General features: G+C 45.0%; 1 protein-coding gene across 3 annotated transcripts in view; it reads right to left on the bottom strand.

The window, feature by feature from the left end:
• Positions 1-1,801: 1,801 nt before the first annotated feature.
• Positions 1,802-12,933, bottom strand: part of Deaf1 (DEAF1 transcription factor) — an 18,496-nt gene continuing 7,364 nt past the window's right edge. For all 3 annotated transcript variants that reach the window (XM_055606872.1, XM_055606873.1, XM_055606874.1), the window contains 4 exons: positions 6,841-6,967; positions 6,095-6,223; positions 5,528-5,656; positions 1,802-2,220 (listed from right to left, as the gene is read on the bottom strand). In XM_055606872.1, coding sequence (XP_055462847.1) covers positions 1,817-2,220; positions 5,528-5,656; positions 6,095-6,223; positions 6,841-6,967 — 789 coding nt within the window. In that variant the 3' untranslated portion in view covers positions 1,802-1,816. The remainder of the gene's footprint in view (positions 2,221-5,527; positions 5,657-6,094; positions 6,224-6,840; positions 6,968-12,933) is intronic.

The following is a 12,933-nucleotide window of genomic DNA, read 5'->3' as shown; positions in this document are numbered from 1 at the left end:
AGAGCACTGGCTGGACTGGACTCACTTTGTAGACCAGGCTGGCCTCCAGCTCACAGAGATTTGTCTGCCTCTGCCTCCAAAAGTCTACGCTACCACGCCCGGTTTTCTTTTTAAAATTCTATGTGTATGAGTATTTTAATTGCATGTATGTATCTGATTGTTCACCAAATGTATGCAGTTCCCATGGTGCTCTTCAGACTGAAGGAAAGCCTGAAGATTTAAATAGTGTCAAGTTATTGTGACCTAACGATGTTGTAGAATACTGAACTAACCAATGGAAGTAAGCCAATCTCAAGCATGCAGCAATGCTCACTGAAACAGAGCCCACACTGCAGCACGAAACAAATCCTAATGAATTTAAACAGAAGAAGGTGAAAACCAACACGAGACCGAGGCAGGAAGATCAGGAGATGGCCAGTCTGAGCTAAATAGGGATCCTGCTTCAAAAACAAAGAAACAAACCAGGCATGGTAGCTTATGCTTATGCTACCCAATACTTGAAGTTAGAAGGAGGAGTACTCAAAGTTTTTAAGGCCAGCCTCATAGTAAGTTGAACAGAGCAAGTTCAAGGCTAGCCTGGCCTACAGGAGACCCTGTCTCAAAATATCAAAGTGGGTGTGGTGGTGTATGCCTTAATCTCAGCACTCAGGAGGCAGAGGCAGGTGGATCTCTGTGAGTTCCAGGCCAGCCAGAGCTATACAGAGAGAATCAGTATCAAATACAGAACAAACAGAAAATCCACATAAACTAAACTAAACAACACCACTAAAATCCCACAAAGAACATTCTCCACAGCCATACTGAAAGGAAGCCAACTGCCATAAGAACAGAAAACCCTCAGCTCTCTGAGAACCACACATGCTTTTGAGTGATCTAAATGAAGTGTAAACGCTGACCTACATCAAGCTATCAGCTGGTCTTAGCAGATCTCTGAGTGGGAAAAGGACAGTCTTTTCCAAAATTGCTGCTGGAATAACTGAAGAAAAATGAACCTCAAAATCCACAAGTGTCATGTTGGATAAGACGAGACACACTGCTAAGGGGGCACACTGCTAGGCCTCTGCACTGGTGTGGAGCTGCACAGGTCGGTCCCTGACAACAGCTATCAGGATGGGTGTAAGGGGTAGGCATGCCAGGGGGTGGCACTGGGAGCCACTGGGGTGGCCACCCTCGGTGTGGCTGGTGACCCTGTAATAGGATAGAGGCATTTCACTGTGGTTCAATTTTGCCTTGTTTAAAAAAAAAAAAAGAAAAAGTTCAAAGAACACAGAAAATGTTACTAGTCATTTGTCTTTGGGAAACTGATGCTAGGGATGCATCAGGCCCTGGTAAAGGAGAAGCTACAGGAGAACACAGTGGTCACAAGGTCATACCACCCTCCACAGCCCACAGCAGGTAGGGCATTGAAACAACAAATGGAAAAGTGTGTGTTTATGTATCAGACCCACACCAAATAACACTTTCCCAAAGTTCAAATATGAGACATGTTTTACTACATAAAGATCGCCTGAATTGTAATAAATAAAAAATATATATTAAAAAAAAAAAAAAAAAGCCGGGCACAGTGTCACACACCTGTGATCCCAGCACTCGAGAGGCAGAGACAGGTAGATCTCTGAGTTTGAGGCCAGCCTGATCTACAAAAGTGAGTCCAGGTCAGCCAGGGCTAGACAGAGAAACCCTTTCTTCAAACAAACAAACAAACAAAGATGGCTTGAATGTAAAAACATCTATGAAGACCATACACCCAAAAATAATAGTTGGTACATATAAAAATGTCTTCCCTGCTGAAACATGCCATCTTACACAAAATGTTTTATTGGTGTCTGCCACTCTCATCTGTATTGTTTTCCAGCTCTCCCTTCTCAGGGACAGTGGGACAGTGATCTCCATGCGCCAGCGCAGGAATCACAGGCTCTCCCAGGGCCAGGGCAGGATGATGGGTACAGCTACAGGTCCAAGCTCCTGTTACCTCTTTCCTCTCCGCATCAACCTGCATTCTTGCCTGGGTCACGGCAGCCTCCCTGCAGGAGCTCGCCTGCTTGGCTTGTTCAAACAGCGTCTTCAGCTGCTGGGCTGTGCTGAGCAAGGAGTTGACCATCTCTTCCAGGTAGAGCCAGCTGCGCTGTTCTGACATCTCCAGCCCACCGACCACAGTGGGAGAGACAGCTTTGGTGGGGGTGGAGGGCGGCACGGCCAGGGCGGGCAGGGATGTCAGGACTGGAATGTAGAATGTGGGATAAACAAGAGGTTAGTGACTTCCAAGCTTCATTCAGCCTCAGGTGAAGCTGGGCAAGTGGTGAGAAGCACTGGAGATGAAAAAGTTCTGTCCCCTGCTCTTTGTTCATTCCTGTATGCCTAATGACATCAACCAAAAGCCTTCCCCAAGGGGCTGATCACTTCCTTCATAAGACTAGACCGAAGCTCACAGAAGACGAGAGAAATGGCAAGCAAGCAAGACACTCACCCAGAGAAGGAGTAGTCATGAAACATGGAAGGAAACAGCCACAGAACAAGCACACTGAGGGCAGGGCAAGGAAAGACTCAGCCAGCACTGTACACAGGAAAACTAAGGCTTATCTGGAAAGTTTTTCTGGGGTCTGCAGTCCATAAGGACACTTAGTAGCTTATAAGTTACTAAGGGCAGTGGGAGTAGTGATACCCCCAAGACGGACAGAGGGAACCAGAACACACTGTGATTTCAGATTCCCTAGACACTGTGAACTCCCGCTGTAGGTGGGTCTATGGTAGAGTCAAGTGTGTGCACATATGTGCATTCGTGCGTGCGTATGTGCGTGCGCATGTGTGTGTGTGTGCGCAAATCGCTCTCTACCTTAGTCTATTGGGAAGACTGGGAATAGACACACCCAACAGGCATGAATACCCAACATGACAGGGCTTCTGAGGGATGCGGTTCCTCCTGCACAAAGCCCCTTCCCACTTTGAAGTGGATAAGGCACCCAGTCGTTACAAAAGCCAACACTCAACAGTCCAGGCTTCTCTGACATACGCCACATACACCACTGGCTTCTGAAAGGCGTGGGGAATGCAAAGCTTGGGATGAGGGCTGCTAAGATAGCCCAATGAGTAAAGCACTTGTAGCTCCAGCACAAAAACCTGAGTTCAAACTCCAGGAGCTCATGAAAAAGCTAGATGTGATAGTGCACACCTGCAATCCCAGCAGGCCTCTGACTCTGAGTACCAGCTCGCCTGGTATAGGCCGTGGGGAGACAAGAGGCCTGTGTCAGACAAGGTGAAGATGAAGACTGATACCCACGGGCCGTCTCTGACCTCCACACGCACATGCTAGTGAACCAGGGCATCATAATTCCACACTAACACACACACAAGCTGGTATGATGGAGCATGCCTTTAACGCCAGCATTCAGAAGACAGAGGCAGGTGGATCTCTGTGAATTTGAAGTCAGCCTCCATTGCTAGTTCTAGACCACGCCAGCCAGAACTATACGGTGATACCACATCTCAAAACAACAAAAAGGAACACACACACACACACACACACACACACACACACAGAAAGAGAGAAAGAAGTGAAAAAGAAAACTTGAAGCTCAAGTGTCTGGTTAAGGCAGAAATAAGGTTCTTGCAGCAAGGGCCAGGTCACACAGAGACCACCTATGGGGCTCCTGCTGTCTCTTACAGGGCTCCAAGTCTGGGAGTATGAACAGAAATCAGAAAATCAATCACTATGACCCACTGACTAAAATAGGAAGCTCTAAGTACAACCTAGGGGAAAGTGTGATGAGGTACTATAGACCTCTGTGGCCTTAGGAACCTCCCATGAGACCTCCCAACCTTCCCTCAAGTGTCAGGGTTACCCTGAGACAGGGCTCAGAGGACACAGGATCCCAAGCAGCCTCTATCGCAGGTCTGCACCATCACTGAGGAAGACTGAACAAGCCACACCACAGGAGCCAGCGTCACAGCGCCAGGGTAAGTGGCATGCTACACAACCGCTGCTCGTAACCCCCAAGGGGGCAGGGAAAGACCAAGTATCAAGGGGACAGAGTTCAGGAGGCAAGCGCTGGCTCACTCTGCCACTACGGACCATCAGTCACTGGCTCACAGTGACTAGTAAACGCTCACTTAATTACTGAGTTTCCTAACATCTTTTTTCTTGTAGGAAACAAAACAAAACACTGAAGCATGTTAGGTGATATCTGCAATACTCCTGAATAGTTTTTTTATATTGTATATGTCCAACTTAAAAAAAAAAGAAAATTATGTAGTGGCATATGCCTGTAATCCCAGCACTCAAGGAGGAAGAGGCAAGCAGATCTGAGTTCTGGACCAGCTTGGTCTACAAAGAGAGTCCAGGACAGTCAAGGTTACACAGAAAAAACCTGTCTTGAAAAACAAAAAACAAACAAAACAAAACAAAACAAAAAGTTATTAAAATAGCTGTCATCTCCTGCAAGCTGAGTATAAGATGAACAGTAAAGAATACAGTCCAAGGAAGGACGGAGGCCAGCCCAAAGCAGAGACAAGGGAAGGAGCCTGAAGCTGGTTGGAAGAAGTGGAGTCTGCATGAGCCTTCAGGTTGGAAGAGTTCAGAGAGATAAAAAAGAAGATAATACAAGTGACGAGAAGGGATTTTATTTTATTTAAAATTTTAGCTCTTATAGACAAGTTTCTTAACGCTAAAGAACAGGACAAGTATATAAAACAAATGTCCATCAGCAGGGGAAGGTTCAGGTAATGTTTTATCTGTAATATACACCTTTAAAAAGTATATTGATGCTGGGTGTGATGGCGCAAGCCTTTACTCCCAGGCAATTGGGAGGCAGAGGCAGGTGGATCTCTGCGAGTTTGAGGCCAGCCTGGTCTACATAGAAGGTTCCAGGACAGCCAGGGCTACAAAAGAAACCCTGTCTCGAAAAAACCCAAAAAGTACACTGACACAAAAATTTGCCCAAAATGTGCTAAGTGAAAACCCAAAGTCAAGGTGCCCAGAGAGAATCTGCTCAGCTCTCAGCTACCAGGACACAAACATTGGCACAGTCCCTCACATCAGACACAGCTTGATCTAATTCCATGGTTTGTGAAGGCAAGGAGATAGCCTACACACATTTCTGCTGGGGTAGACCTGACAATACCAACATTAGCTCATTTCAGTCTCTATGAAAGCAGCCTGAGACAAACAAAAGAAGACTTAAATGACTGAACAGCATGGTTGTGTCTAATAAAACTTTATTTACAGATACAGGCAGAAGGCTGGACCTTGCCAGCCCTAACCCAGCACTTCAAGAGAAAAAAAACAAAAAACAAAACAAAACAAAAAAACAAAAAACAAAAACAAAAAAAAAAAAAACAAAAAACATCAGCACAAGCCCTATTTCACTAACAAGAAGCAATTCTGAGGCTGGGGCATGGGTCAGAGGTAGAAACTCACCTAACATGTAAGACACCCTGGCTTCCATCCCCAGCACTGCAAAGAATAAAAATCAAGCAAAACCACAATTCTGAGGACAACAGCTTACACGCACATAAAATCTTTGATACTCACCAATTTTGGGATGTGATGTTGGCAATGCAGCTTCTGGAAACGGGGCAATCTGGCAGCTGTCCTGGTAGCCAGGGTAATGGGGTTCAGGGTGGCCAACCCTGCAGGGGGGCTGCACACCTGCCTCTTGCACTGTGAGAGAGAGAGAGACAGCCTCAGCAAAGCAGATTTAATTCCAAGTGCCTACAGCTGCACACTCAAGCCAAAAATACCGGCCCTGGGGTGCCACTGAGTGACCTTAGTGTAGGCTTTGAGTTGAAACAATGGGATTTGGGTCATTGATGAAATAACATTACAAAAGACGGTATCACGTGCTTTGCTAACATAACTCTTACAATATTTGAGATTACTCATGCCTGGGATTGTTCCTAGTGCCTGGTGTCAGCCTAAAGCAACATCAGCAAATGCTACCTATCTCCAGCTCTGTGCGTTGGTCACAGTGCTGTTTCTGCAATACCCATCAGGTTCCTATCAAAATATAGTGCCACTCAAGGCCCCTGCTGAGAAGCCATGCAAAAGAGACTGCCATAGGCACTGGGAATGTATCAGACAGATAGTGAGACAACTTACCTGTGGCTCCTGCAAAGACATCACCTTGGGCTGGGCTCTCAGAGATGACAGCAGTGGCCTCTACAGTGGATGCTCGGTCAAAGGTTAGTGCTCCAGAGGTAGTGATCTGTCCTGAGGGTGTCACAGTGACTGGAAAGGCAAAAGGGCATTTTTTTTTTCATGACCAGGCACTGGGCCTGAAGAATGCATTGTTCTTTGCAAAGTTGCAGACTTCTGAGAGATCCTAGGAGTTGGGCCAAACTGGATATACCCGACACATGGCATGACACCAGGAAGCCTATGAACTTGGCCCCCAGCAGAAAGAGCCAGACAGGGCAGGACTCAGGCCTCTATCCACACCACCGACTTTGACTATGGGGCCAGAGAACTGTGCACTCCAGCCAGAAAATAAAATGTAAATGAACTTTAAAAGTACTTTGCAGCTTGAATCAAAGGATAATTTTTTTTTCTTTCTTCCTTTCCTTCTTTCTTTCTTTTTTTCTTTTCTTCCCCTCTACCCCAAAACAGGGTTTCTCTGAGTAGCCCCGGCTGTCCTTGACTCACTTTGTAGACCAGGCTGGCCTCAAACTCACAGAGATCCACCTCCCTCTGCCTCCCTGAGTTCTGGGAATAAACATGCGGGCCACAGAACCCAGTTAGGAAAAGACTTTCATCATCACATTTTGTCAAAATGAGAATCCCTCAGTTGGGCTAAGGTAGAGAGACAGGACCAATCAGCAAAGCACTGCTCCTCAGCTAGCACTCACAGGTGGTGGCTGCTGTGGCAGGAAGCAGCGTGATGTTCTTGGGAGAATCCTTCTTAACTGGAGTTGTGGGCAGCTCGTTTTCTTTCTTGCGCCTTTTGTAAGGGACAAAGAGCCTGACAGGGCCACTCTGGGGAGAGAAAAGTAAAGCTGAAAAAGGGCAACATTTGAAGGACAGTGGCTGCTTCCCACTCCTTATCAAATTAGTGAGTCTATTAGTATTTCAGAGAACAGAAGCCCACAGGAGCCCTCAAAATGGCAGACATTTTCAGAAGAAATATATGAGCAGCACAGCTGCCAGGAAAGAACACATCTTGACATCTGGAGCTTTAAATTCTTAGAAGAAAGGAAGCGGGACCAAGTAAAGGAGAACAAGGAAAACCACAGCCTGAAATGAAAGTCATGAGCAGTGAGAAGAGACACCCAGAGCCGTCTGTAGATGCAAGGAAGAAGCTCTGGAAAGTTGGCATGGTGCAGTCCTATAATCTCAACAACCAACAGGCAGGGACAGGATGACTGCCATGAATTCAAGTCCAGCCTGGGTTACAGTGAGAGACCCTACCTCAAAAATAAAAAGCTCAGAGACCAGGCATAGTGGCACACACTTTAATCCCAGCACTTGGGAGGCAGAGACAGCCTCCCTGAGATCAAGACTAGCCTCATCTACATAAGACCCTGTCCTGAAAATAAGCAAGAAAATTCCCTACAAACATGCCCACAACACAGTCTGGTAGAAGTAATTCCTCAGTTGAGATTCCCTCTTCTAAGATTTGTTAACAAAAAATATACAGCACAACTGGTGTGCACTGAGATCGTACATGTGTGTAATTTATGTGCAAGGGATTGAACCCAGTGGCTTTGTCCGTGCCAGGCAAACATTCTTCCAACTGAGTTATATCCCCAGCCCTTCCCTTCTTCACATGGTTCTTGGCATCTGCACCTGCATCTCTCCCGTTGTTCGCTGTTGTGCTCTGTGCTTTATACCTCTTGCTCATCTCCATGTCTTAGGTGAGAATCAGAATTTACAGGCGACACACAGTGGCAGGAGCGGGCATTGACACCCACTATCCCTGGTTTTTGCTCTCCTGTTTGTTGGAGCCCACACCTGCTGCAGGGAGCAATGGCCTGGGTGTGCAGTGCAAGTAGGCTTGCAGTAAAAGCTGGCTCTGTCCTTGGCTGCTCCACTAAGCACGTGCCTATTGGTAGAGGTATTTGGTAGGGCTCCAGAGTTCCTGACAGCTTTCTGGCAGGTAAATTGCCATTGTCTTAGCAAGTTAATCTATGGCTCTTCAAGGGCAAACCACTGGAATCTGCTGCTTTTCTTAATTCTTTCTAACTGATGCAAGGTAGCATCTTGCTCTGGCATCTTCCCACTATTCCCAGAATATTCTTGGCTTTGGACATCACTACAGTCTCTAACACAAAGTCAGTTCATTAGAGGAGTCATAGCAGCCCTGCAGTGTCAACAGGAATTAAGGCGGGACCGTCACAGGTTGGAAACTAGCTCTAGGAACATTCCTAGCTAAAGGTACCAAGCAATAGGCTCAGGCAGCCTGATACAGAGGGGTAAGGGGTCTTAACATAGCATGTGGGAAGTCACTGTAACCCATAGCTGTTAGGTGAGCCAACCTCCCACTATGGGGAAGCTGAGAGAGGAGGACCAACCTGGAATGGAGCCTCTTTCAACCCGAGCTGGAGAAGTATACCTGGCCTCACCTTTTTCCTTTGGACCTGGTACACTTTTTAGGTGTTTAGTGACCTGTGGGGTCCCTGGGGACAGTCTCCAGAGACATCAAAGAGTTGTCTTCCATAGTTTTCACCATTTACTTCTTTAGGGACAGACTAATGGAGCACCTCACATCTAGTGCACCGCCTAGCACAATGGTTCTCAATCTTCCTGACGCTGTGACCCTTTAATACACTTCCTCATGCTGTGGTGACCAACCATGAAATTATTCCACTGCTGCTTCATTACTGTAATTTTGCTACTATTATGAGTCGTAAATATCCAATATGTGAGATATCTGATATGTGACCTCTGTGAAAGGGTCAGTGGTTCCACCCACAAGAGGATTGTGACCCACAGGTTAAGGACTCTGCCTTAGTATAAGCCAAAGCTTAAAATCTGACAGAGTCCAGCCTGCTAAGCGGTATTTAAAGACTGTGACTTTGGTTGCATGATTTGAAAACCCGGGGTCTAACCCTGGGTCACAAAGAGAGCCCCATGTGTTTCCTTCTAAGATGTCACAGCTTTCCCTCTCATGTTTAGATCTTTGCTACAATTTCAATTCACTTTTATCCACAGTGTAGTTTGGGTCAAAGTTCATTCCTTGCCTAGGAACATCCAATGGTTCAATACCACATGTTGGAAACTTGAGGTTGGCAGCTGGACTCTGCTCAGTTCTCATCCTCCCTGCTGACACACTACTGACTACCACAGCAATACAGAATCCCTGCAAGGCCTTGGTGTGAGCTTGGCAATTTTAGACTTTTTTTCCTTGATAGGGTCTCATTATGTAGCCCTGGTTGTCCTGGAAATCACTACATAGACTGGACTGGCCTCTAATCCACAGAAATGTACCTGCCTCTGCCTCCTAAATACCAAGACAGGAGGCGTATGCTATTACACCTGGCTTTGAGACTTTTTCAAAACTGCTTTGGCTATTTCACTCCCTTTATATTCTCATATAAACTAGACTCTTTCTCTCTAAACCTAGAGAATCCAGTTAAAATGTTGACCCCACTGGACCTGTCCATCAGTTTGGGAACTTAGGTTCCTCACTATGCTGAGAATTTGATCCATAGAGGTGGTATGAGCTCTTGTCTCAGTTTTCACTGAGTCCTTTTATCAGCACTTTCTAGATTCCACGACACAAAGCCCACCACGTTTTAGGAGATTATATCTAAGGACTTGTGTTTGGCAGTGACTGTCAATGATCCTCTGGCATGTCCCTTGGCCCTTGAAAGACAAATCCCCTTGTGCTGCTCTGTGTGGCCTCAGGACTTCATTTCTGGTGGGTTTTTTTGGTTTTTGTTTAAGACAGAGTTTCTCTGTGTGTCCCTGGCCATCCTGGATCTCACTTTGTAGACCAGGCTGGCCTTCAACTCACAGAGATCCACCTGCCTCTGCCTCCCGAGGGCTGGATTAAAGGTGTGCACCAGCACCACTGCACCCATTTTTGTTTTTTTTTCCAATAATGTTTAAAATTATAGAAGTGTGTGTGTGTGTGTGTGTTAGTTTTTTGAGACAAAGTTTCTCTGTGTAGCCTTGGCTGTCCTAGACTTGCTTTGTAAACCAGGCTAGCTTCGAACTCTCAGAGATCTGCCTGCCTCTGCCTCCCTGAGTGCTGGGATTATAGGCGTGAGCCACCATGTCTGGCTAAGAATTATATTATTTTCATGAAACTTTCTTATAGTAGAATATATTAAAATTAAATAAGTTGGGCGTAATGGCAAACCATTTCATTCCAGCATTGAGGAAACACAGGCAGGTCGATTTCTGAGTTTAAGGATAGCCTGGTCTACACATTGAGTTCCAGGACAGCCAGGGATAGAAAAAGTCTGTCTCAAAAACAAACAAACAAACAAATTTAAATATACTTGGTATTTAAAGCCAAGAACATAGTATTTCTCTCTAATTGTGATTTCTCTCTGGCCCACACCCACATCCACATGGGCAGACTAACTGGGCTCGGTGAGCTAGGAAAGAAAAAATAACAAGGACATAAAGGTGAAAGGGAAACATGCTGAGGAGGGCCCAGGGACGTGGGCCAAGGAGTCAGCGTGTACAAGATCAAGACACATTGTCTAAAAGGATGAAACTATCACATAGCCAAAAAGATTCTGAAAAAATTCTCTCGGGAGCCAGACAGATAGATGGCTCTGGGGTTTAGAGCATTGGTTGTTTTTGCAGAGGACCCGTGTTTCATCCTAGCACCCACACTGTGGCTCACAACCACAGTGTTCCAGTTCAACAGGATCCAATGCTCTTTTCTGCTTATAAATATAACAATAAAATAAATAAATATTTCTAAAAATTCTCTTTCATTCTCTCTCTAATTTTTTGGGATAAGATCTTATTAAAAAAGCCTTGGCTGGCCTGAAATTTGTTATGTAACCCAGGCTGGTTTCCATCATGTAACAATTTACCTAACTTTGTGTAGTGGTTTGAATGAAAATGGCTCCCATAGGCCCATGGGGAGTGGCACACAACCTTGTTAGAAAAAGAGTGCAACTGGAGGAGGACTTTGAAGTTTCCGGTGCTCAAGCCAGGCCCACTGTCACTCTCTTTTCATGTTGCCTGCCTATCCAAATGTAGAATTCTCAGCCACCTCTCCAGCACCATGTCTGCCTGCACAGTGCCATGTGTCCTGCCATGAAGATAATGGACTAAACCTCTGAACTATAAGCCAGCCTCAGTTAAATGTTTTTCTTTGTAAGAGTTGCTGTGGATATGACGGATCTTCACAGCAATAAAACCCTAACTAATCCACTCCAGCTCCTAAGTGTTAGGATTCCAGCCATATACCACCATGCCTGGCCTAAATTTTTATTTTTATCACCAGTAATTTACCAGATTAGTAATGAAACTAAAGCAAGGAAATCATAATTATATAGCTTCTATCTTATGTTTAAGACATTTAAAAATGGGCTGGAGAGATTGAATCAGGGGTTAAGAGCACTAGCTGCTCTTCCAAAGGTCCTGAGTTCAATTCCCAGCAACCACATGGTGGCTCACAACCATCTATAGTAAGATTTGGTGCCCTCTTCTGGTGTATAGGCACACATGCAGGCAGAACACTGTATTATAATAATAATAATAATAATAATAATAATAATAATAATTATTATTATTATTATTATTATTATTATTATTAAAAATAAAGAGCATGGTAGTGTACATCTTTAATATTAACACTCAGGAGGCAGAGGCAGGAGGATCACTGTGAATTTGAGGCCAGCCTGCTCTACAAAGTGAGTCCAAGACAGCCAAGGCTACACAGAGAAACCTTGTCTCAAAAAAAAAAAAAAATAATAACAAAACAAGGGCTGGAGAGATGGCTCAGTGGTTAAGAACACTGGCTGCTCTTCCAAAGGTCCTGAGCCACATGGTGGCTCACAACTATAATGAGAAATGGTGCTCTCTTCTGGCCTGTAGGCACACATGCAGGCAAAACACTGTATAATAAATAAATTTTACAAATAAACAGATAAATAAATGATTTGTAATACTAAGGGAAGTGGATAAAAAGTAATGTTCATGTTAGCAATATTTAGCCAAATCAGAAAGATCATGTTTCTTTTTGAATCAGTTAAGACTTTAGAACAAGGGGCTATTCCAAGGACATTAAGCTCTATCCATTATAAGTAGTGAGGGATTTTGTTTCCTGGTGTTGAGGACCGAATCTAGGCCCCTCACATGCAGGTAAGTGCTACACTGAGCACTTTTGAGATGCTCTTTTGTGCACTGTGTAAAGATTGTCTTTGAATTACTCGAATGCTGACCTCTGTACCAGCAGAGAGCCGAGTACAAGCCAGACTTTGGTACTGATATTCTTTGGCTGCATCATATTTTATAAACACTCCCTCCAACACCTTCTGATTGGTTTAATAAAGAGCTGAATGGGCAACAGCTGAGGCAGGAGAGAACAGGCGGGACATCTGGGCATAAAGAGGAACTTTGGGAAGAAATCTGAGGCAGAAAAGATTTACCCTCCTGAAGAAACAGGATGCCAGAATTAAGATATTGAGGCAAGGTAATAAGCCACGTGGCAGAAGAATAAGGGGCTAATTAAAGCTAAGAGCTAGCTGGGGAACAAGCCTTTAATAAATAAAGGCCAAGCTTTAATAAATAATAAAAGATCTCAAAAGTAAAAAGATCTCTGTGTCATTATTGGGAGCTGGCTGTCCAAGAAAGTCCTGTTAAGGGCTGGAGAGATGGCTCAAAGGTTAAGAGCACTGTTGGCTCTTCCAAAGGTCCTGAGTAAAATTCCCAGCAACCACATGGTGGCTCACAGCCATCTATAATGAGATCTGGTGTCCTCTGCTGCCCTACAGGTGTTCATGCAGACAGAACACTGTTACATAATAAAAAAA

Source organism: Psammomys obesus, unplaced genomic scaffold (genome assembly GCF_907164565.1).
Source record: "Psammomys obesus unplaced genomic scaffold, mPsaObe1.curated_primary_1811, whole genome shotgun sequence".
NCBI classification, from domain to species: domain Eukaryota; kingdom Metazoa; phylum Chordata; class Mammalia; order Rodentia; family Muridae; genus Psammomys; species Psammomys obesus.
Note: the sequence above shows the minus strand (reverse complement) of the source record. Positions and strands in the feature narration are given on the sequence as shown.